Source organism: Myodes glareolus, chromosome 18 (genome assembly GCF_982192425.1).
Source record: "Myodes glareolus chromosome 18, mMyoGla1.1, whole genome shotgun sequence".
Lineage (NCBI taxonomy): Eukaryota > Metazoa > Chordata > Mammalia > Rodentia > Cricetidae > Myodes > Myodes glareolus.
The window spans coordinates 15,751,090-15,775,914 of record NC_142043.1 but is presented as its reverse complement, the minus strand read 5'-3'; the positions used below and the strand labels follow the sequence as shown (position 1 = coordinate 15,775,914).

The following is a 24,825-nucleotide window of genomic DNA, read 5'->3' as shown; positions in this document are numbered from 1 at the left end:
GTTCAAGAAATACAATATACTTACAGTCTTGTGGAGGCATTATGCATACTGTTGTTCTCTATGTACCTGGGCCAGGAAAAAAATCTCATTGTTACTCCTCTGAATAGCCTTCTTAGAGCCTCCTAGGCCAGACGATTCCTTCTTAATGTTCTTTTAGCATTTTATGTTAATCAATATTAGATAGGTAGGTATATAAATGATAGTGAGATACTGATGATGTTGGTAATGATAGATGATAGATAGATAGATAGATAGATAGATAGATAGATAGATAGATAGATAGATAGATAGATAGACAGATAGATAGATAGGTAGATATAGATGGGTGGATGGATAGATAGACAGATGATACCCCTACATACTTATTACTCCCACCTCAGTCTTCTATTCCATCCCATAGTCACAAAACCTCTGAAATAAATAACTACTATTCAGTTCAGCACTTTATCCTTGGCCCACCTAGAATGAATGAGTCTGCATTCTTATTTGCTTCCACCCATGTGTAACATCTAGATACAAAGACATGTTCACCACCCCAAGGTCTTATATAAATATCTGCATAGTGCTTGAGTTTTTCTTATTTTCTTAACTTTCCCATTGCTTAGATGACATCTATATTTAAATAATTTTTTATTAAAAATATATATACAGCATTATTACCCCTCCTTTTTCTTCCTCTAGTCCTTCCCATGTGCCCCCTTACTTCCTTTCAAACTATGGCCTCTTTTACATTAATTTATTGATACATACATACATGCATACATACAATATAATCACTACTGAGGCCATTTAGTGTGTTGCTGGCATATGTATATTGTCAGTGTTGACCACTTAGTATTGGATAACCAATTAGGGGACTCACCCCTGGAGAAGACTACTTCTCCCACCCTCAGTTTTCCTTAATTGCCTGTAGGTTTTTGTTTAAGGGTGGGACCCCATAGGATTGCCCCCTTTTATGTCTGTTGGTGTTGTCCTTTTTCAGGTCCTGTTCAGGCAGCCATATTGTTGAGATGTCATGGGTGAATATTCCCTGGCATTTCTAATGACACAATCTCACATCTGACTTACTGGTCCTTTGACTCATCCTCATTCTGCTTCTCTCTTCTGTGATGCTCCCTAAGCCTTGGGTGCAGGACTTATAGGGGATGGGCACCCCATGAGTAGTTGGTGGTTTTCTGTGATGGTCTCTGTTGTTTACAAGAAACTTCTTTGAAGAGGAATGGGAGCTATAGCTTACCTGTGGTTTACGGCTACATTGTTGGAATGTAGTTAGGAATGATGCTTGTCTAGTAACATGAGACTATATATTCTCCTCTAAGACCCATTAACTCACTAGCCCCAAGTAGTTAGCTAGATTTCTAGAGCCAGGAGTGATTTCTTCCCTGTTAAAGGGGCCTTAAATCCAAATATATGGTTGTCAGTTACCATCAAGATATTGGTAACCGACATTGGTTACCACAATTGAGCCGAAGGGATATTTGCCATGCTGGTCATTATTGTGATTCAGAGGCTATGTAGGACTATTGGTAGCTTCTCTCTTTTGTCAGCTTGTATGGAAAATTTTGGGAATGCAAAAGGTAGTCCTTGGCAGGCTATTAGAGAAGGCGAAGTTCAGATCATGTGTGCAAGGTGCATAGTATTTTCAGAAACGGGAGCTTATCTTTACCGTGATCAAAGGATGTTTTAAACTCTACTTTGAGGTTTCCCCTGTAGGTTGTCAATATGACCTGTTTTTCAACTCAAGTGCTGACAAACTAAGTGCCGTATTCATTATAGGAACTGTGGTTATTAACAGAACCTTTTAAGGGAAAAGATTCTTACTCCAAAAAAAGGATTATAATGGCAAGACTTTTAGTACTTCTACCAAAGGGGTAAGGGTACCACCAGACACAGGGACTTGCAGTATTCCTCAAGTACTTATTTAGGTGGCAGTGAGCTTCCTTAAAGCACATCAACATCATAGCTATGTACTATTTGATGTAAGATACTCGTCCTTGAGTAGCCATTATGATTCCTTTGTGAATAATTTAGCTAAAAGAATAATTATAGCACTTTTAATGGAGATGGGGGGGATAAGATCACTAATATGAGCTACAAAGGAACAAAATATTTATTTTCATATCATATCCTAGTCTCATTAATAAAGATTTTAGAAACAGATTTGAACAAAAATTTTTAAAGTGTGGAAAAAAATAGGGCTGGGAAGATGTAACTCTGGCAACTGCAATGAGGAGGGATATGAAGAGCGGTGAGGGAAAGCACGAAGATTTAACAATGGAACAGCAAACAAGACAGGCCAGTGTGACATGGCAGAAGAAGAGGGAGCCACTATAGAAAATGATTGTCAATGCCCAGAGTATCTCAAAGGGATGTAGGCCAATGTTGAATGGCAGAAGGAGAGGGAGCCTCTATAGAAAAGGATTGTCAATGACCAGAGTGTCTCAAGAGCATACTTAGGCATTGGCCTGTATCCAAACGACAATGAAATAGAGAAAAGCAGAAGTTATGTTTTTTTGAATAATACAGAAAGCTGGCAGACCATGGTGCTGATGATGGAAGTTCTGAAAGTGACTGTACCAGATGAGAGAGGGGTGAGCTGGGAAATGTAAGCACATTATAGTATTAAAGAGATAATTATTTTCCCCATCTTCTTTGCATGGATTTAGGTGAATTGGCCTTTCAAAGGGGTGATATCTTGCAAGGCCAGCTAATTGAAATAATTGTTAAGAGAGGAGACACTGATATGTGATGTTTTAATCTTTGGAGCTTGTCTCCATCCAGGACATGATATATATTTTATTCTTTTGATCAGAAGACAATAGCTTTTCCTCAGTGGGGCTCAGCAGAACCCTAATATCCACCATCAGGTGCCCTCAATGCTGCGTAGTATTTGTTGCTAAAGGGTTGAATCCTTAAGATCACTAAGAGATGGGTTGAAATTAGAAAATCGGCCATCACCATTTCCACCATGAAAATTCAAACTATTGTTTCTCATAAGGGATTAGCCTCTGGACTAGAACTTTAACCACACACTGACTTATGGCCCCATATAGGTAGTGCTGCGTAGGAAAAGAATGAGAACCCAATCAGAGACAAGGATGGGAATATATCTCAGTGGTTGTGGAACTTGCTTTGCATATTTTAGACTGTAAGTTCAATTATTCACACACACACACACACACACACACACACACACACACACACACACACACACAACCAGAGTTTTCTCCTGAAAACTGCACTCTCCATCCAAGACAGGACTGAGAACATCTGTACTGTTTGGTCCTGGACAGAAATACAGAAATGGAATTGCTATCTTTGGGGTCCTCATCCTCCCTATATCTGTCTCTTGTCTTTGTCAATATAATTTGTATTTAATATAGGTGATGATGCTGTTTCTATTCAGTTTATAAATTTATGGGAACATTTACCATAAATGGAAAAAAATCAATGTGTGTATGTTATTGTGTATTAAGCAAATACTTATGGGAGAGCTGATATAGGGATCGGAAGAACAAATTGTTTTTACTACCTAAGAAATTAATCAGTTACATTTGGATTGCTATTTACATCTTAGAAAATAGGGGCATATTTCTTTTTGTTGTTATTTAAGGCATCTTTCTGGAGATTACTGAAGGGAAGAGAAGTGACTTTGTCCAGATTTAGAAAGTGATAATACCCTGTTGCTATGGAAATGAACACAGGTTATGTTGTTTTCCCATTTTTATTATTTCCATTTTATCACAATAAGACAGACAGATCTAGTTGGTCTTGGAATATCTAATATCTTCACCACTGAGGAATCATTTTCTTTCTATTGCTATGATAAACTCCATGACCAAAAGCAATTGGGAAGAAGTTTATTTCAGTTTTAGTTGTAGTTCAAGTTGTCATCTTGAGGGCAGAGTTGAACTTAAGGCAGGAATTTGGAGGCCAGAATTGATGCAGAGGCCAGGGAGGAGTCCTGTTTACTGACTTGCTCAGCCTGCTTTCTTATAAATCCCTGAACCTCCAGCCCAGAAATGGCATAACCTCTCAGTAAACTGAATCTTCCCACATAAATCAATATCAAGAAAATGTCCTACAGATTTGCATCCAGACTTATCTGATGGTAGCATTTTTCTCAACTAAGTTTCATCTTCCCAAATAACATTAGCTCTGTAAAGTTGAAAACAACAACAAAAAACCCAACCAAACAAATAAAAACAAACAAACAGAAAACAGGATACCATTTAACAAAGAATACATCAGAACTTCAGAGATAATAGAAGCTAAACTTTTTTTTTTTTTTTGCTTCACTTGGAGAAGAGACAAACCAGGAAACACCTGCTTATTGTAGCAGAAGTAGAAATTACATTCCTATGACCTGGTCCTGTGCCTACATTCTTGTGTCTGTGCACACTTTAGACACCTGCTGGGAAGTGGAGAACAACTTTAAATGACTAAATGAATAAACAATATTATATAAATATCCCATGTGTTGCACATTAATAAGAACAATACCCAATCCTATCTAAGCACTAATCATACCTTATAGTAACATATATGACCTTTGCAAGACCTTAAAAGCTTTTATTTTACGAACTATAGAAATGACTCTGGAAAGCAGAGCCTTCAATTGTGGTGTTAAGCAGTAAGAAATCTTACAATGGCCAATGAGCTTAAGGCACTCATGCTCCTTGTCATGATTGTGGCTGGTACCATAAGCATCATTGGTGGCCTCTCAAGTCTTTTCACATAACCATCATTTTGCACATTCTCTCTTTCAAGTACATTTACAAATTATCCCAAAGTAGGCAGAACTGTGTTAGGAATGTGAGCTTTGGAGCCTGCAATAGGAATGAAGTTATCACCACTGCCCTTGTAGATGCAAGCTTATTTTTGCTTGCTTACTTTTTTTTTTTAACCCCATTGGTGCCTTGAAGCTATGTTAGTATAACCCTTCCTCAAGAATAATGAAATACTTGCCTAGGACAACCAAAATCAAGATCCTTTGTCTTTGAGTCTGTTACTTGAATTAAATCATTCCAACCAAGCTCAGGCCACTGACATGCTAACATGCTCTGTTAAAATTATTTTATATTCTGATAGGTTAATATTTTGTTTTATTTAAGTAGCACAGAAATCTTGTGTTTATTTTTTTTAGCCTTCCTCTGTGGAAAACAATCTGAAATACTGCACTTTCTGAGCTTAAAATATGACAAAAGGAATTGCATTTATTCTCTCCTTGGGGCATTTTAATGCTTTAAAGTCCTCATCTAGAAAATGACTTTTTTATTATTCTTTAATCAAATACCTTGTAGGTAGTTGTTTTCTTATTACTTGCTTATTCCTTCCAAATACGAAACCCTGTGATGGAAAATCAAGATAAGTGATGGTTTCACTTAATCCTATTTTGTATTTACATTTAACAAGGGGAAATGAAACAAAGAAATATGTTAGGAAACAAATGCAATGGAAGTATTATTCGTAGAAAGAAACAAAATCCCATCATTCTTGTAAGACTGTTACTAGCTCCTTGGTATGCTGGAAGACTTACTCTTCATTAATAAAAGGCAGTTGGCCATTGAGAAGTTTATAATATCCTTGCGGCATCTACCTCATTGAAAATCAATGAAATCTTGGCCAGGAACTGTGCTGACAAAATTATTTCATAGTCATAAACTATCTGGATGTTAACCCAGCATCCAATGAAACGAATGCTCAGCTTGCTTCCTTACCATGTCAAAGCATCATTGAGTAGTTCTTGCTGTGCACAGTTGTCTACAGAGTATTTCCACATTCTCTTATCTCTGTGAGGACATCTTCTCAGATCTTTATTCTGAGATTAAGTCCCCTCTGCTGTAGGGGTATAGACTGTATGAAAGTAATTTGAAGGCTACAGAACAGTAGCTTTTAACACAAGCTAAAGGACTCAGGAATATTTCTCCTGCGTCGCTGTCACCGGACAGAGACCTTGATGTGCTGCTTTATGGCTGGGAGACAGCATTGTGACCTGTGATTTTATTGATTCACCTTGCAATAATTTACCTACTGGAGACTGTCTCTGTTGGCATTTTCTTATGCTGCATCCAGAATCTGAAATCCTGCAGGATTTCCTGATGTTTTGCTTCGGAGTTATCCTGACCTCTAAAACCTTTAACCATAGTGTGTGAGTGTAAGAATTCAAAAAAGTACATCAAATCTTTCTCCTGAATACACTCACCCATATTTTCATACTGAACTACCAACCTTTCCCGTTAATGAGGCAGTGCTGATGGAGCACTATTTCCTCTCTAACCTCTCACCACTCCCTGCAGTTCTTTGAGCATCCTGCCTCCTTTGTCTTCAAGCCCTAATGCATGCGAATGCTTCTTCACGGGCTGTCTTGCACTCACTGAGGCCCCCTGTCTGCTGTCACTGCAAGTGACTTATTGCCCTACATGTGCTTGATGCACAGTGAATGCTGAACAGTAGTATATGCCGGGGACATGGTACGAGAAACTCAAGAGATTGAGAAAAAGGATAATTCAAATTACCCAATTTTAGCAAAACAGTCTCTGCAATGTAATGTGATTTGTGGTTTCCACGTAAAGGTGAGTTCGCTCAGCCAACAAGTATTATGCAGAGGCTGGGCTTGTTAAAGGCTTCGGGAAGTTATTAGTAAGCAAACTAGGAAAGGTCATGGATCTCAGTGAGTGTGAGCTCTAGTTGAAGATACAGAAAAGGAGCAATTGAATAGCTATATACAATTATCTCAGGGAGATGTCACTAGCAGGGAGCTCCTAAAACGGGACAATGCAATGGCCTTGGGAAACAGGGTGCCCAGTGTAGATTAGATTTAAATTGTTTGTTGTTGATGTTGTTGTTGTTTTAAGCTAAGACATTCATAACAGGAGGTAGTCTTGGATTTAAGAAGAATATGGGAAAATATGCAAAGCAATGAGAACATCAGACACAAACCTGAAGATGGAAATTAATGTGATGTGTTCAAGGAGGAAGAGGAACAGGGAGAAGAGGAGGAGACAGGAAAAAGAGAGAGAACAGTAGACAGGGTCAGAAGGCATCTCTAGCTGTGGCCATCCATCACTCTGCAGTTCTAATAAAGAGCCGCTGTTGCAGGCCTAGTGTAAGTACAAACCAGTGGAGGGTTCAGGTATAGAGATGATGTGGTCTCATTTGCAATTGTCTGAACAGGCTCTGCAATGCCTACATTGGGGAAGAGCAGAATGCGACCATGATTTAAGCAGAGACCTGATGCCATCTTGCGTTGGTGACATGACAGCTGAGCTCAATACAGCACTGAAATGGAGCAACACTGGAGCCAGTATGCTACCACCCTACCATTTAAAACATTAACTGATAGCAACGAGACTTCTACACTTACAGAAATTTCAAAATTTGTGTGGGAAGTTACTATGAGTAATGAGGAGGCTGAGTCAAACTCCAGGCATAATTTTACCTGACAGGCTGCCTTAGGTAAAGAGGAAGACAGTTGGACAGGGGGATCCACAGTTAAAATAAGTGTTCATATACGAGTCAAGGTGGTTTCTCTGCTCTGCCTTGATGAAGGTTTAGAAGGATTGGAGTTGGTGTCAGATCTAAGTAGAAACTAACAGGCATGCCTTTTCTACGTGTCCAGGCTCACTCATCTAGCAAATAAAAACAGTTCTACCCATGACTAGTTAGATCTTAGTCTGCTGCTGAAATAACCAATATATTGTACAAGTAGTTGTAGGAACAGCATTTCTGACATTCAGGTCTCTCCAAACTCTTTGTGTAGGTAGTTTTTTCATGGAGTTAGAAAGCCAAAAACTTGCTTCTATATACTATAATCATCACTTCATATATTCATATCTCTTGTTGAGTTAAGAAAACTGAAGATGACACAGACAATGAACTACATAGAAGTCTCCCTATTAGTTCTCCCAATTAGAAGGAGTTACATGGTACAGCTCAAGTCACATGATATTCTGAGCAGTTCACTGCACTAACCTGCCTGAGTATACTATGAGTTCAAGGAAGTTTCTCAAGAAATAGAATATTTGCTGCATTCATTCTCAGTTTCTCCTACTTAGAAGCATCTAATGATTGATTAGTTTGAGAAGAGAAACTCTTTATCACTCTTATCTAAAAGTAGAATGTTCTCATGCCCATAATGTGTATGTCTGGGTTTCTAAAGTACCCATTACTCCTATCTGTAGCGGATAGGTTGGCTGAGCCAACTGCATATACATATTGTAACCATCCGATAAAGTTTTCAAGTGGGATGGATGTCAAAACACCTCATTTATATTGTACAGGTGCATAGATTTAAACATTGACTAGTAATTTACTGTTATTTACTTAAATATAATGAGGGAAGATACAGTGAATGTCTATCTCTTATAAGGTACTTTTATTTTTTTAAAAAAATGAAAATTAGGCAACTTCAAAAGGAAGGTTGGCAGCTGGTCAAACCGAATAAATTTTGACTATTTAAAAATCTATACATCTTTAAAATTTTGATTTTTGTCCAGACATGTGATCAGCGCCTTCCTTATCCACTATAATCTCCAGGTGAGACCTGAGAGGAACCTAACTCTCTGCACCGCTGCCAAAGATCCCTAGAGGTCTTGGGGTTTTTTTATGACAGAAAGGAGCTAAGACAGAACAACACATTCTTAAAAAGAAACAGAGCTTCTGGGGTATGGCTTTCTCAGATGATCAGACACACATATTTAAATAAAGACAGAATTTCAAAGCTATAGAAAGAAAAATTGAACCAAAATATTATGTCAATAGTTAGATAAACTACATCAAATAAGTGAGCAATTTGGAACTAGTGAGCAAACAAACTATACCCGCAATTACTCAGTTCTGAGGTATGATTCACATCGCTTTCCTCAAATCTTGCCAACAATCGTTGCAAGATTCAATGGTTTAAACAAAGAAACCTACAATCAGACTTTCAGTTTGATGTTATGCTTTTTACTTTTTATTTCTATGGGTGTTTTACCTGCATGTAGTTCTGTGCACAAAGTGAGTGTCATGTGCCTGTAGAGACCAGAAGAGGAGCCAGATTTCTTGGAACTGGAATAATAGATAGTCATATGCTACCTTCTGTGTTCTGGAACTTGAACCTGGGTCCTCTAGAAGAGAGCCAGGGTTCTTAACTGTTGAGCTATCTCTCCAGTCCCAGTTTAGTTTTAAGAAAAAAAAGAAATAGTAAGATTACAAAGATTCATTGCAGTAGTTGATACACCAAGGAGTTGTGTACAAGTTGATACAACCAAATCAAATTGTTGTTAGGAAATAAGTTATTCATTTGGGTTTGGTCAAGTTTGGCTTCCTTCTTTCCTTCCTTCCTTCCTTCCTTCCTTCCTTCCTTCCTTCCTTCCTTCCTTTCTTCCTTTCTTTCTTTCTTTTTTCTTGGTGGTTTTTCCAGACAGGGCTTCTCTTTGTAGATCTGGCTGTCCTGGAACTAACTCTATAGACCAGGCTGACCTCGAATTTATAGATATCCACCACTTCTGCCTCCTGGGTGCTGGGATTAAAGAAGTGCATTACCACTGTCCAGTGGTTTGGTTTCTAAAGGTGGTTGTAACTATTAAACATGAAGAGGAAGGTACACAGAGTGACTGTGATAGTGTTCTTTTTCAGCATTTGATCATTCTCCAAGTTGAGTTTGCATTCTCTAAATATCTCCAACTTCTCATGTTTACAATAGATGCTGAAATATTGGGGACACTTGTGCATGCTAAAACAAATGCAAACAATTGCCTCATATCTAGGTGTCTGGATTAAACAAATTATCTCAAATGCTAGCTAGGTGCCTGGTAGTTCCATGTAAATACCTATGGTCAACACACTGGTCAGTGTTCTGCTGCCCTTGCCTACTGCTCTCTCTAGAGGGAACTGTTCCTTGCTAAGAATCAATTCTTTTATACCCTTGTGAGAACATGTTTCCTGACTCCATTCACATAAAAACTACTTGTAGGATAAACTTTCTTTTGTACCTGCAACTCACCTGCTACCAACACTGTATTCTCAGCCCTATAAACCATCCTGAAACTTACTTTGGGGCTCAACATTCAATCAACCATTACCACCAACGTGACATCTGTGACAAAAATAATATTTCCAAATAGATTAAAGTTTTGTGATGATGGTCAGAGAGCACCCTCATTGGATGAGAAAAATCGACAATTCTAAGTGAGTGTGCTTTAAAGAAGAATGACTGCTTTGTTTATTCAAGTCTTAGGATGATGATCTTATCTACACTTCCTCAAGCTCAGCGTTGAAGCTTGGACACCATTGGGTGATACTATTCGAAAATTTTATCAGCTTCCTTTAAAAATCTACCTATAGGAGAAGATAAGACTAAGGCAGATTCAGGTGTTGTCGGGGGAGGGGGAGATTTACAGACCCAGCAAGTGCTGGTACCACATGCAGGGAGTGCTTCAGTACCACACAGGCTTTGAGAAAGGTATTTGCCCTCTTCTGAACTGTTGATCTGACCATGCAATTGTAAGGAAGTAAGGCTCCTCTTGTTTGCATGTTGGTGCCTATGTTGATACTGGAAAACTTAGCATATTTATATATAGGATGATTACATGTTAAGTTTTGTTGCTCAAAGACAATTTTCTTAGAATTTAAAAGAACAAACACCCAGGGCAAACTAAATATCAGAAACTGGTAGAGGAGGAGACTAGAAAAAGAAGGAAGGAAAAAAAAAAACATGCTATTGAAGCTAGAGCAAAGGTCAGATATATGGCGGGAAAGGAGGCTTTACAGAAAGTAAGGAAGCCCAAAGTACCAGGGAGATAAAAGCTAATTTACATTCTGGTCAGCATCTGATAGAAAAAGGCAGAAAAGGGAACAAGGACACTGTGGAACTTTGTGGTGGTTTACCAGGGCAGGACTAGGGACAGGAGTTCTGGAAAGGACACATATAGTATCTCATTGAAGGAAATTTTACTCCATCTCTTTAGCATGACCAAGGGTGAGCCTCATGCCATGCTTTTCTTACAGTTAAACATAAATCATACACTTGATCTGCTCTTAAGCAATTGGACTAGATTTCTATAGAAGAAAATGTACCGAGTGAGAGCATTTGGGAAATCCAAATGTATGAGCCTTTTCGCATGAGGCAAGTCTGGTATGGCTTTGTGACGCTCTCTCCACCGTCTTTATTCCGGTTCGTCCTGCAGGGTTTCCCACGTAGCTCCAAAAGATTAAGACTGAAATCCCGACTCTCCTCTCCGCCCACATCAATTCCACAACCACCACCACCTCTCTTTGCATTCCGTGTGCTTCTTCACTTAGAATAAGAAACTGTTCCTTGGAATGTGCATCCTTCTGGTAACTGAAGTCTCCCCTCTTTCTGTTTTCAAGGATGGGAGGAACAGTTTTATTGGACACCAGCTGGGCGGGGTAGTGGAAGTACCAAACAGCAAAGACCAGCGGGTCAAGTCAGCCAGAGCCATTCAAATCACCTACTACCTCCAGACCTATGGTTCTGCCACTCAAGACCTCATAGGGGAGAAGTGGGAGAATGAGTTCTGTAAGCTTCTGAGGAAGCTCCAGGATGAGCACCAAGACCTTCAACTGTACTCTCTGGCATCTTTTAGCCTCTGGAGAGACTTTCATAAGACCAGCATCCTGGCCAGAAGCAAGGTCCTGGTGAGCCTCGTGCTGATCCTGACCACGGCCACCCTGTCCAGCTCCATGAAGGACTGCTTGCGCAGTAAGCCCTTCCTGGGCCTCCTGGGGGTGCTCACGGTATGCATTTCCATCGCCACTGCAGCTGGGATCTTCTTCGTCACAGATGGGAAATACAACTCTACCCTGCTGGGAATCCCTTTCTTCGCCATGGGTAACTATCCATCCTTGTGGTAATCGGATACTTGCCGGTTTGGGGCAAGGGAGTACTTTCTTGACTTCTCAGGTGGAAATCTGTTTTAGTTTTGCTTTGGTGTGTGATTGTGTAATTTTTTTTCCCCTTAGAGTTTGGGTTTGTCTTACCTTGTTGAGGCCTTCAAAGTAGATTACACAGAAATCAAATCATCCTTCCCTTTCATCTAATGATGCCAGAAATCTTTAAATTGTGTAAAATGGGAATTCTCTACTCGGTTTCTTCATAGCTGATACATTGGAATTATCTGATATAAAACTAAGGAGAGTCGATGCTTATTTCAAACAGGATTTTGTGCCCTCCCCCATCATAGTTACCCTCAATGATAGTTAACATGATAGTTAAAAATAGTGGAAAATGAAAGGTTTAAGAACAACTGATGTGTCTTAATTTCAGAGATCTTCTAAGGAAACTCGATCTCATTCAGTAGTGTTGCACAGAACCTACTGTATTTTTTTACCTGTGTAAAAAAAAATTCCTTTAAAATAAAAAAAAAACCACTGTCTGTTATCACATAGATATATTATCCAGTTTATATATTTATCTCTGGTGAAAATAATTAGTAATTATCCTTAATTAAGATAATAAATTTTCTCTCAGCCAAACATAAATCATGACCTAACTATAAAAATGATGCATGTGTGAATGCATGTATGTGATGTCTGTGTATGGATATTTTCTGGGAATAGACATGAGTGGGGACTCAGTGACAGGATGGGTGTGACTTATCGATAAAGCAGAGATGATGGTGATATTTGTGATATTCAAAAGGCTCTGTTCCATGTGGTATAACTGTGTGTGTAATAATTCAGAAATTGAACCTCCAGGTGGTGACCTAGTGACCTGACACAAGCAAGAGATCCAAAGAATAGCTTTGGATGTACTAGCTTAGTATCAGTCATGGCAGAGTGGTGGTGACGCACGCCTTTAATCCCAGCACTCAGGAGGCAGAGGCAGGCAGATATCTCTTGAGTTCTGAGTTCGAGGTCAGTCTGGTCTACAAGAGCTAGTTCCAGCACTGGTTCCAAAGGAACACAGAGAAACACCGTCTTGAAACCCCCCCCCCAAAATCACTTGTAAATAAGTTTTATTATTAAATGCTAAATATGCATGCAGAAAGCTCTCTAGGTGGCCATGCACCCAGAAAGCTCTCTAGGTGACCACGCACCCATATCTTTCTACCTTCACAAGCATATTTGTAAATGAACAAGGGGCACACAAGTTGTACAAACTGAGGTCATGTGTCAGCATTGGGAACCAACTTAAGCATTACTTCTTTCATAAAATAATAATGGAAGCTCTTCACATTTTATTTTTTTAATTTAAAAGATTATAATGAAAGATGCTAGTTTAAAGTGAACACTCCACAAATAGCTACAAGTGTTAGTGTGTAAGATTGTATAAAAGTGTAGTAAATTTCACAATGAAAATGAAACAGCCCTTGGCTTCACACAATTGAGTCTTTAGGACTATGCATATCATCACAGATGCATATTAATTAGATAATAAAAATATTTTATCCAAAACTATATAAAATATTTTGTCACTAGTGATAAAAATGAGTCTAGGACTGTATTTTACTTTTTCTAAATATCCCAGTTCTTCTTGACTTGAAAAATGACACAAGATTTCTAAGAATCACAAAGTAAGACTCACAAGTAAGACATGGCTTGCTCAAACCTAGTCAAAACCAATGGCATCCTAATCGTGGAATGTAAAGATACTTTTCAGAAAAGGATAGAATTACACACTCTATACAAATAAGGTGAAAATCTACCTATAGTAATGCTCGATTATAATGTCAGCCCTACGAGGACAAAGTGATATTTCATTCCTAATAGCAAGAACACTAACAACAGTAGTTAGTGTTATCGAGAAGTCCAGATGTATAGGACATACTGTGTGCCTATCTGCTGAACTTTAGAACCACAAATCCACTCTGGACACCATGGGCATGGACTATAAGCAGACAGGTCAGTGTGTATTCAGGGTGCTGCTGCAGTTCTGAGAGGAATGTGTCTGCCGTGCTCCAAAGGCATGCCAAAGAAAGACCCACACACAGATTTTTAAAAATTCCACTTCGCCAAGACTATGTTTCCATCCCAGTTTTCTGCTTGTGTTGTGTGTTATACTGAACACTCAGTAATGTTAGTTTGATCTGGTTCTTCACATTGACAATGAAGAATTTGGGCTACTCCATAATAAATTTGAAGATGCTATGAAATTATTTATTTCCTCATCTGTTGAATGTAGAATTTTGTCACTCTCAAGTTGCAGAGTTTTTATTAACCTCCAAACTTTAATCCTAGAGAGGAACAAAGAGACAGAGAACGGGACAGAGACAGAGATTGACTTACTGATAGGAAATACCACAGTCTTGCATACAGAGCATCAGATAAGCAAAGCTACAAATCACAGAAAACACATGGCTGTGAAGGTGCTGAAGGAGAATGTGATGCAAAATATAAATAAATTTTGTTTGATAAATATGTATCTGTCACCTGAATGCCCAGTATTTGCAGAACGCTGGTTGGTGTAAAGCCTTTGGTCCAAGCTATGTTGTCTAAAATCAGTAGAATATAGAAAGAAGCTCAACACCTCTTGGAAATCTCTCTGTCTTAGTTTTCTTTTTATTGCTGTGATAAAGCTTTACCAAAGGCAACCTAGGGAGTACTGAGTTTATTTGGCTTATATTTTCACTTCATATCACACAGAGAAGTAAACCTAGAGGGAGGAGGAGCTGGAGCAGAGACCACGGAGCAATGCTGCTTACTCACTTGCTCTCCGAACTGACATTTAGCTACAGCTACCTTTTTTTTATTGACTTTATTGAGCTATACATTTTTCTCTGCTCCCCTCCCTATTTTTCCCCTCCCCTGCAACCCTCTCCCATGGTCCCCATGCTGTCAGTTTACTCAGGAGATCTTGTCTTTTTCTACTTCCCATGGAGATTAGATCCATGTATATCTTTCTTAGGGTCCTCATTGCTGTCTAGGTTCTCTGGGATTGTGAATTACTTGTCTGGTTTTCTTTGTTTTATGTCTAAAAATCACTTATGAATGAATGCATATAATATTTGTCTTTCTACATCTGAGTAACCTTACTCAATATGATGTTTTCTAGACCAATCCATTTGCTTGCAAATTTCAAGATGTCGGGTATTTTTTCCTGCTGTGTAGTACTCCATTGTGTAAATGTAACACATTTTCTTTATCCATTCTTCAGTCAAGTGGCATTTAGGTGGTTTCCATGTTCTAGCTATGACAAACAATGCTGTTGTGAACATAGTTGACAACATAGTTGTCCTTGTGGTACAATCGAGCATTCTTTGGGTATATACCCAAAAGTGGCATTGTTGGGTCTTCAGGAAAGCTGTTTCCTAATTCTCTGAGAAATCGCCACACTGATATTCACAGGGGCTGTACCAGTTTGCACTCCCACCATCAATACAGAAGTGTTCCACTTACCCCACATCCTCTCCAGCATAAGTTGTGATCAGTGTTTTGGATCTTAGCCACTCTTATAGGTGTAAGATGAGATCTTAGAGTTGTTTTGATTTGCATTTCTGTGATGATTAAGGATGTTGAGCATTTCCATAAGTGTCTTTCAGCCATTTATGTTTTCTGTTTTGAAAGATCTCTTTTTAGGTGTGTATTCCATTTTTTATTGGATTATTTGTTCTTTAGATGATCAATTTCTTGAGTTATTATATATTTTAGAGGTCAGTTCTCTGTCTGATGCAAAGCTGGTAAAGACCTTTTCCCATTCTGTAGGCTGCCATTTTCTCTTGTTGACTGTGTCATTTGCTTTACAGAAGCTTTACAGTTTCAGCAGGTCCCATTGATTAATTGTTTCTCTCAGTGTCTGTAGTATTGGGGTTATATTTAGGAAGTGGTCTCCTGTGTCAAAAGGTTCAAGTGTACTTCCCACTTTCTCTTCTATGAGGTTCAGCATGGTCAGCTTTATGTGGAGGTCTTTGATCCATTTGTACATGAGTTTTGTGCAAGGCAATAGATAGGGATCTATATTCATTCTTCTACATGTTGATATCCAGTTATGCCATCACCATTTGTTAAATGTGCTTTCTTTTTTCATTTGATGTTTTTTGCTTCTTTGTCAAAAATCAGGTGCTTATAGGTGAGTGAATTAATATCTGGGTCTTTTATTTGGTTCCATTGGTTCTTCTGTCTGTTTTCATGCCAGTACCAAACTGTCTTCAGTACTGTAGCTTTGTAGAAGAGTTTGAAGTCAGGAATTGTGATGCCTCCATAAAATCCATTATTGTACAGAATTGTTTTGGCTATCCTGGGTTTTTTGCTTTTCCACATGAAAACTAAGTACTGTTCTTTCGAGGTCTGTGAAGAATTTTTCTGGGATTTTGATGATAATTGCATTGTATCTGTAGCTTGCTTTTGGTAAGATTGCCATTTTTACTATGTTAATTCTACGTACCCAATAACATGGGAGATCTTTCCATTTTCTGGTGTCTTCTTCAATTTCTTTCTTCAAAGATTTAAAGTTCTTGCCATACAGATCTTCCACTTGTTTGGTTAGAGTTATTCCAAGATATTTTAAGCTATTTGTGGCTATTGTGAAGCATGATGTTTCTATGATTTCTTTCTCAGCCCATTTATCATCTGTGTAAAGAAGGGCTACTGTTTTTTTAAGTTAATCTTGTATCCTGCTACATTACTAAAAGTGTTTATGAGTCGTAGAAGTTCCTTGGAAGAATTTTGGGAGTCGCTTATGTAAACTATCATATCATCAGCAAATAGTGAGAGTTTGACTTCTTCTTTTCCAATTTGTATCTCCTTGATCTCCTTTTGTTGTCTTGTTGCTCTAGCTAGACCTCAAGAACTATTTTGAATAGGTATGGAGAGAGTAGACAACCTTGTCTTGTTCCTGATTTCAGTGAGATGCTGTGAGTCTCTCTATTTAGTTTGATGTTGGCTATTGGCTTGCTGTATGTATACTGCCTTTATTGTGTTTAGGTATGTTCCTTGTGTCCCTGCTCTCTCCCAGACCTTTATCATGAAGGGATGTAATATTCTGTTGAAGGCTTTTTTAGCACCCAATAAGATGATCTTGCGGGTTTTATTTTTCAGGTTCTTTATATGCTGGATTCCATTTATAGATTTTCATATATTGAATCATATTTGCAATCTCTAGGATTAAGCCAACTTGATGGATGATTGGATGATTTTTCTGATGTTATTGGATTTGATTTACCAGTTCTTTATTGAGTATTTTTGTATCAGTGTTCATGAGGGAGATTGGTCTGTAATTCTCTTCCTTAGTAATGTCTATGTGTGGTTTGAATATCAGGGTAATTGAATCCTCATAAAAAGAGTTTGGCAATGTTCCTTCTGTTTCTATTGTGTGGAACAACTTGAGAAATATTGGCATTAGTTCTTTGAAAATCTTGTAGAATTTTGTGCTGAAACCATCTGGTCCTGGGCTTTTCTTGGTTGAGAGACTTTTGATGATGGTTTCTATTTCTTTAAAAGTTACAGGTCTATTTGATTTGCTTATCTGATCTTGATTTAATTTTGGCAAGTGATATTTATCCAGAATATTATTCATTTTCTTTAAGTTTTCCAATTTTGTGGAGTATATGTTTAAGAAATATAACCTAATGACTCTCTGGATTTCCTCCACATCTGTTGTTATGTCCCCCTTTTCATTTCTGACTTTGTTAATTTGGATATTCTCTCTCTCCCTATTGGTTAGTTCAGATAAAGGTTTGTCTATTTTGTTGATTTTCTCAAAGAACCAACTCTTTGTCTCATCGATTCTTTGTATTGTTTTCTTTGTTTCTATACTGTTGATTTCAGTTCTCAATTTGATAATTCTTCTTGTCTTTCGGTTCTCCTGGGTGAGTTTGCTTCTTTTTGTTCTAGAGTTTTCAAATGTCTGTAATTCAGTAGTGTGGGGTTTTCCCCACACTTCTTTATGTAGGCATTTTGTGCTATGAACTTTGCTCTTAACATTGCTTTCATTGTGTCCCATAAATTTGGGTATGTTGAGTGGTCATTTTCATCGAATTTTACGAAGTCTTTTCTTTCTTTATTTCTTCCTTGACTCACTGATGCTTCAGGTGAGGAATGTTTAATTTCCATGTGTTTGTGGACTTTCTGGAATTAGTGATACTGTTGAATTCTAATTTTAAGACATGGTGAATCGATAAGATACATGGGGTTATTCCAAATTTTTTGTATCTGTTGAGGTTTATTTTGTTACCTAGTATGTGGTCAATATATGAGAAGGTTTCATGAGGTGCTGAGAAGAAGGTATATTCTTTTATGTTAGGATGGAATGTTCTACAGATATCTGTTAAGTCCATTTGAGTCATAGCATCTGTTAGTTCCCTTATTTCTCTGCTAATATTTTTGTCTGACAGACCTGTCCAGTGGTGAGAGTGGAGTGCTGAAGTCTCCCACTATTAGTGTGTGAGGTTTAATGTGTTATTTAATCTTTAGAAGTGATTCTTTACATAAGAGGGTACCCTTGTGTTCGGGACATAGATGTTCAGTATTGGGATTTCCTCTTGACAGATTTTTCCTGTGACTAATATGAAATGTCCTTCTTTGTCTCTTTTTATTGATTTCAGTTTTAAGTGTATTTTGTTAGATGTTAGGATAGTTATACCAGCTTGTTTCTTAGGTCCATTTGATTGGAAAATTTTTTCCTTAACCTTTACACTTAGGCGATGTCTGTCTTTGAGGTTGAGGTATGTTTTTCGTATACAGCAGAAGGATGGATTCTGTTTTTGTATCAAATCTGTTATCCTGTGTCTCTTTATAGGTGAGTTGAGTCACCTTATATTAATGACAGTGATTGCTATCTCCTGTTATTTTAGTTTTTGTTGTTGGTGATGTTATTTTTTGTGTTTTTCCCTTCTTTGGGATTTTGCTACTGTGAGATCATCAATTGTCTGTGTTTTTGTTGATGTAGCCAACTTCCTTGGGTTGTTGTTTTTCTACTAGTACTTTATATAGTACTGTGTTTGTCGCTAGATTTTGGTTAAATCTGGTTCTGTCATGGAATATCTTGTTTTGTCCTTCTATGGTAATTGAAAGATTTGCTGGGCTGACATGTGTGGTCTCTTAATGTATGTATAACGCTTGACTAGTACCTTCTGGCTTTTATTGTTTCCATTCAGAAGTCAGGTGTATTTCTAATAGGACTTCTTGCTTAGGGCTCTTTTTGCTGAGGTCGTTGCCTTGGGCCTGCTCTGGCAGAGGTTGCTGACCCAAGCCTGCTTTGGCAGAGGTCACTGGATTGGGCCTGTTCCAGCAGATGTCACTGGCTCAGGACTGCTACCTCTGAGGTCGTTAATTCATGTTTGATCCAGTAGAGGTCTTTTGTTCTGGCCTGGTCCCTCAACAGTGGCTCCCTTGTACCTACTCCTGGGCCTGCAGAGTTCTCTGGCCCCAGCCTACTCCCTCAGTTGTAACTCCCTTGTACCTGCTCCTGTGGAGTCCATAGCCTCAGGCCTGCTCCAGGGGAGGTCGCTGCCTCAGACCTGTTTCTGTGGAAGTCCCTGTCCTGGGCCTGTTCCCACAGAGGTCTCTGGCTCCAGTCTACTCCCTTGGAGATCCCAGACTTGCTCCTGGACCCACGGAGGTCTTGGCTCAGGCCTATCCCCTCAGAGGTTCCAGACTCATGCCTGGACCCGCAGAGGTCTCTGTCTCCAGCCTACTCCCTCAGCAGTTACTCCCTTATACCTGCTCCTGTGGAGTTTACGGACTCCCAGCTACCTTCCTCACACTTCCCAGGACCAGCTGCCAAAGGGCAGCTCCATGAGGGTTGACTGAGCCCTCCTACATTAGTTTAAAAATGTACCCACAGACTTACCTGCACACCAGTCTGATGGAGGAACATTTCCAAGAGGATCTCTCTTCCCAAGTGACCTAAGTTTGTGTCAAATTGTCAACAAAGAAAAGAAGAAAACAAGCAAACAACAACAAAATTATGACAATTTCTTCTATATTTCTGGAAGGATTCTTATGCAACAATTCAAAATCCTTCACCATCATCAAAGCTAATTCTCAAGACTGGAAATGTCATTTATGGTGCCTACTTTATAAACCAAAAAAGCACATACCTGACATGCCTTTAGCCTTGTATTTTTCTCTTGTATTCATTATGTGTTTTTGATCCACTTGATGCCCCTAGTGTTATTTTGGAGGTACATAGAATGTATCTAAATATTCTTCCTTTAAAAAGCTAATTCTCATTTTCATACATTTTCTTGATGCTTCCTTAGGCAAAGTTTTATTTGTCAAGTTACATGTTCCATATTTGGGTTTATAAAAGATGGCTATAGGTACAAAGTCTCTCACACTCAGAAAATCCAGAATTGGAATTTTTAAGCTCCTAAATGATTCAAGCTTAATATCCTTTTTTTATTCAAGAATAAACCACTGAGAATTCCACCAGTTAAATTTAAAATTCACTGTTTCCCTTTTTGTTTTAAAGGTTTTCATTTGCCTGCCATGCATACATACCCTCTTTATGGAGGGGGAATTGGAACTAAATACCTCAGAAAGGTGCCGTGCTCTGCCTTTCCATAGATAGTGACTGGACTATGTGTTATCTTGGTTCACTATTATTTCTCTGCTCATTCTGTATCTGTGCATTCTCACATTCGTCCTCTGCACACACTGGTCATGTACAGGGAACTTGGTTTCTGCAGATAAGCTCAAGGTTTATAGCTATAAGCTTGTTTGTGTTTCAAAGCCTGCCTTCACTTACTCATCAGTTGTTATTTATTGAATACTATTATACTCAAAGCATTTAGGATTGTAGACTCAAAGGTTTTGAGTAGAATAAATCAAGTCCTTACTCTCACGGGTTTTACACATAGGTCCAAGAGAAGGGAGAGGTGGGACAACAAAATCAAGAAATAGAAACTTTGCCATATTGTTGGCAAATGATGCAAAGATATAAAAATTAAATGACCTGCGAGATAAAGAGCAAGAGTAACCAGAGAAAAAGCTCGTCTAAAAATGAAAATTGAAGTAGAAAGCTAAGTGAAGTAAGAGAAAGAGCCACCTAGAAATCTAGAAAAGTGCTTCTGGAAATGAGAAGAGGAACTGAGAACAAGAAAGAGTGGATGGGTGGAGTAGAGTGAGCGGCCGACTGAAGAGAAGGGCTAGAAGGGGTACAGAGAGATTCCCTAGGGTAACACTTCAGATTTAATCTGGTGAGAAAGAATACTGTCAGAAGCATTTTACCACAAGAAGGTGTGTTCTGACACATTTTTAAAAAGACTCTTTGATTTTTCTGTGTAAACCAGTCTGCAAAAGTGCAAGAATAAGGCAAAAGGTGATCCCAAAGTTCCCCTGGGATGCAGGGATGGCACGACAGAGCAGCAGAGCAGAGACGGTGGTAAAAATGGATTCAACTCAGAATATGAACCCAAAAGCCAAGGAGATAGGATTTGCTGAAGAACTGCATATGCCATGCAGGAGAAAGAGGCGTCAAGGGTAACCCCAAGATTTGTGGAATGAATAACTGCAGTTGCCATTGCCTGCTAAGATGGTCAGGGAGAATGAGCTGCATGTTAAGGGGAAAATAACCAAAAGTTTACTTTTGTATCTGTTAAGGCAGAGATATTCATTAGGCATCCTGCTTTAAAAACGTGAGTTGGGCAAGACATACAAAACTGTGTGGAATCCAGGTTTAAAGAGAGCATCTTTAGGTTGGAGCTGGAGATATTCGTGACTTCTCATGGCATTAGTAATATGAAATAGTTTGAAAATCTGCTAAAGTCAACTATAAAGATTACTGTGGACCAAATCAACGTCTATGGCTCAAGCCTAGAACACTCGCATATGGAAGACTGGGAAGTTAGGATGATACAGAAAAATGAACAGTAAAAATAATTTGATAATGTGAAAAGTCAGCAAACCAAAAAGAATAGTGTGCTTGAAGCAAAGTAAAGACAGTCTTCATGAGGAGCAAGATACCAATAACTTACGAGCTTCTCATGCCTAATTTCCAATGGAAACTGAGAAGTGGCCTTTGATTCATCAACCTGAAGACCAGGGATTACTTTGACAAGAATCACTTTGGGAAATGCTTAGGGTGAAAGAGTCGTTTAAAGACGTTCAATGATATGGGGAAAAAGACAGACAATGCGTAAGAACAATGTAAACCATCTTTGCATTATTTGTTTTAAATGGAAAATAAGAAAGTTTATGTGTGGTAAGAAATGGTTAAAAGAGGGAAAACTTCAGATTAGAACAGAAAGAAAAGAGGGCATGATAAAAGGAGCAGAGACGTTTCTGCCTCTAGAGTACCGGTGAGACACTGGGTTTATATAGGGCCTTAGCCAGCCCACGGGAAAGGGAAGGAGTAATACAAGGAAGGACAGGTGCATATGTTGGGCTGAAGAAGACATGGGAGCTTGCATGTGGAAGATTTCTTCTATGGCTTCAATGGATGCTAGTGCTCATGGTTTTAATAAACTAACAAATGAGCAAGAATGTGAATTCTTAAGCCCCCAGCCACAAGTAGTTGGGTGAAGAAGTTGAATTTGATCAGAAAAAAAGCCAAAAAAACATGCATGCATAATAACTTCCAATTTTCAGCTTTGTGTTGGGCCACACTCATAGGTAGCTATCTTGGAGCATGTGCTCACATTGGACAGAGCTGGGCTAGAGCAAACATGACATTGTTAATATAACAGGTACTGAATCTTAGATCTCTGAAGGATGATTTCATCTTGGACTATTGAGCTGAACATGTAAATGTGTCCTTACCACCATGGTGTTCTCTGAATAGGTAGACAACTTCTACAGTATCAAGGAGCTCCTAGAAAATGTATTTCAAGAAATCTATGCAGAAGATGCAAGTCTGGCCTGCATCTAGAACTTGCATCACATCAAAACCATCATATTCTCCTGGACACATAACAATCACTAGGGCCAAACAGGATTCAAGAATGAGACAATAGAATTCCACATCTTGAGGTGATTTTTGGCAGGATAACATTTCAGGACAGGGTGTGGAACAAGAGCTATTGTTCTGGTAGTCTTTGGAAGATGTGGTCCTTTTAGAATCATAATAAAAGTGAGCAAGAAGGATAAAGTAGAGTCTAGAGGTGTTTGCTGCAAACGTTTTTCAGGAGAGGTTATTCTAATGAAAATAGCCACACTCTGTTCCTTCTGATATGGGAAACAAGTGTAGGACTGAGGGCTTTAGGGTTTCATTGGACCAAATGGTCTTGGTATACAATGGATTTTATCCCAAGGAAAATGAGATCACCAAAAACTATGATAGTAGTTGTGGTGGCTACAGGTACACTGAATTGCTAACAAACCATTAACCAAAAGGAGAAACTGTCCCTGGGGTCTGTAAAGAAGGCCAATACATACCAGGGCTAATTTGTACAATATGCAATATGTACTCAGATGTGTGGGGTTTTCATACAGGATAAAAAAAATGGCATCTGTGACCAATCATGAGGATGAAGGGTGATATTTGTAAGATCTTCAGTCCCAGTGGCAAGAGGAGAAAGACTAGAACTAGAAAGTGATTCTTAAAATCATTGCACACACACAAAAAGAAGCCAGTTTTCACTAAAGCAAGACAGTAGAACAGTGGTTCTCAACGTTTCCAATGCTGTGATCCTCAAGTACAGTTCTTTATGTTTTGGTGATCCACAATCATAAAATTATTTCATAGCTATTTCAGACCTGTAATTTTGCTACTGTCACGAACAATAATGTAAATATCTGATATTCAGGATATCTGCTCTGTGACCTCTGTAAGTAGATGGTTCACCCCACAGAGGGGCGGTGACCCACAGGTTGAGAACCACTGCTCTAGCACTATCTGAAAAGGGAACTTGAGAAGTAGGGAATCTTGCAGATGCAAGTATGTCTTCAAGAGTACTTTTAAGAGATTGGGAGGAATGAAAAAAATAGTCAGATCAGGAAATATATAGTACTGTATGGGAATATGAGTCCCAAGAAGAGAATTGAGTCTCTTATGCAATGTTTCTTATTCCATCACACATGTATGGCAGTAGTAGTAATGCCTCCCGAAAGCTTCTCACATAATCAAAGTAAAGGATTTCAAGTTCCATCAATCTCTCCCTCTTCCTTCTCCTTTTTTCTTACTTTTTCTTCATCATTCTCCTCCTCTTTCTCTCCCTTCACTTCTTCCTAATCCGTTTCATCCTTCTTTTTCCCCATCTCATCTTTTTCTTTCTCTTCTTTTTCTTCTACCTCCTCCTCTTCCTCTATTTCTTTCTTCCTCTTCCTTTTCATCTCCGCTCTTTCCCCCTTCTCTGACTTCCTGCATTCTCTATCCTATAAGCCATTCTCCATATATAATATTTGTAGTTAGGTTCTTCCTTGCTACTCTATGCAAAATCATGAACATTTCCTCCTCTTCTTACTTCGGCATGCTTCTTGGAATTCATCACTGTCTAAGTATATACATCTTAAATTATTATCTTCTTTCCCTCACCAGAATGAAAATCCCTCTAAAAAATGCATTCACCTTGTTCTCCTCAGTTACTTCCCATAATGATAAACAGCATCTGGTAAAGATAAGCAGCATCTGGTAAAGAATAGACAATAAATGTACATAGAATTCATGATCAAATGGCCTGTCAGTGTTTTTCAAATGATTTACAATATACTAAGGGATCGTTAAACCAATGTAATGTGTCATGGACATCAATTTTATTTTATTGAGAAGAAAAGAGGGTTGGAAAATATATAAAACTGCTATATTTGATGCTTCTGGGCACTTCTTTCAGTTTCATATACACGTATACAAAAGGTCAAGGTGTGAAATGATTTTCCTAATATGGACTATTGTCAATATTGTCTTAAAAGACATTGTCTAGAAACTCTTTTGGAATAAATTCTTAAATACAGTATGGTGCCAAGAATGGTAATATTAGTGACAGGGCAGCTGGGAGAATTCAT

General features: G+C 38.5%; 1 protein-coding gene across 2 annotated transcripts in view; it reads left to right on the top strand.

The window, feature by feature from the left end:
* Window positions 1-24,825, top strand: part of Ptchd4 (patched domain containing 4) — a 179,131-nt gene that overhangs the window by 47,787 nt on the left and 106,519 nt on the right. For both annotated transcript variants that reach the window (XM_048442707.3, XM_048442705.3), the window contains exon 2: window positions 11,356-11,836. In XM_048442707.3, coding sequence (XP_048298664.1) covers window positions 11,356-11,836 — 481 coding nt within the window. The remainder of the gene's footprint in view (window positions 1-11,355; window positions 11,837-24,825) is intronic.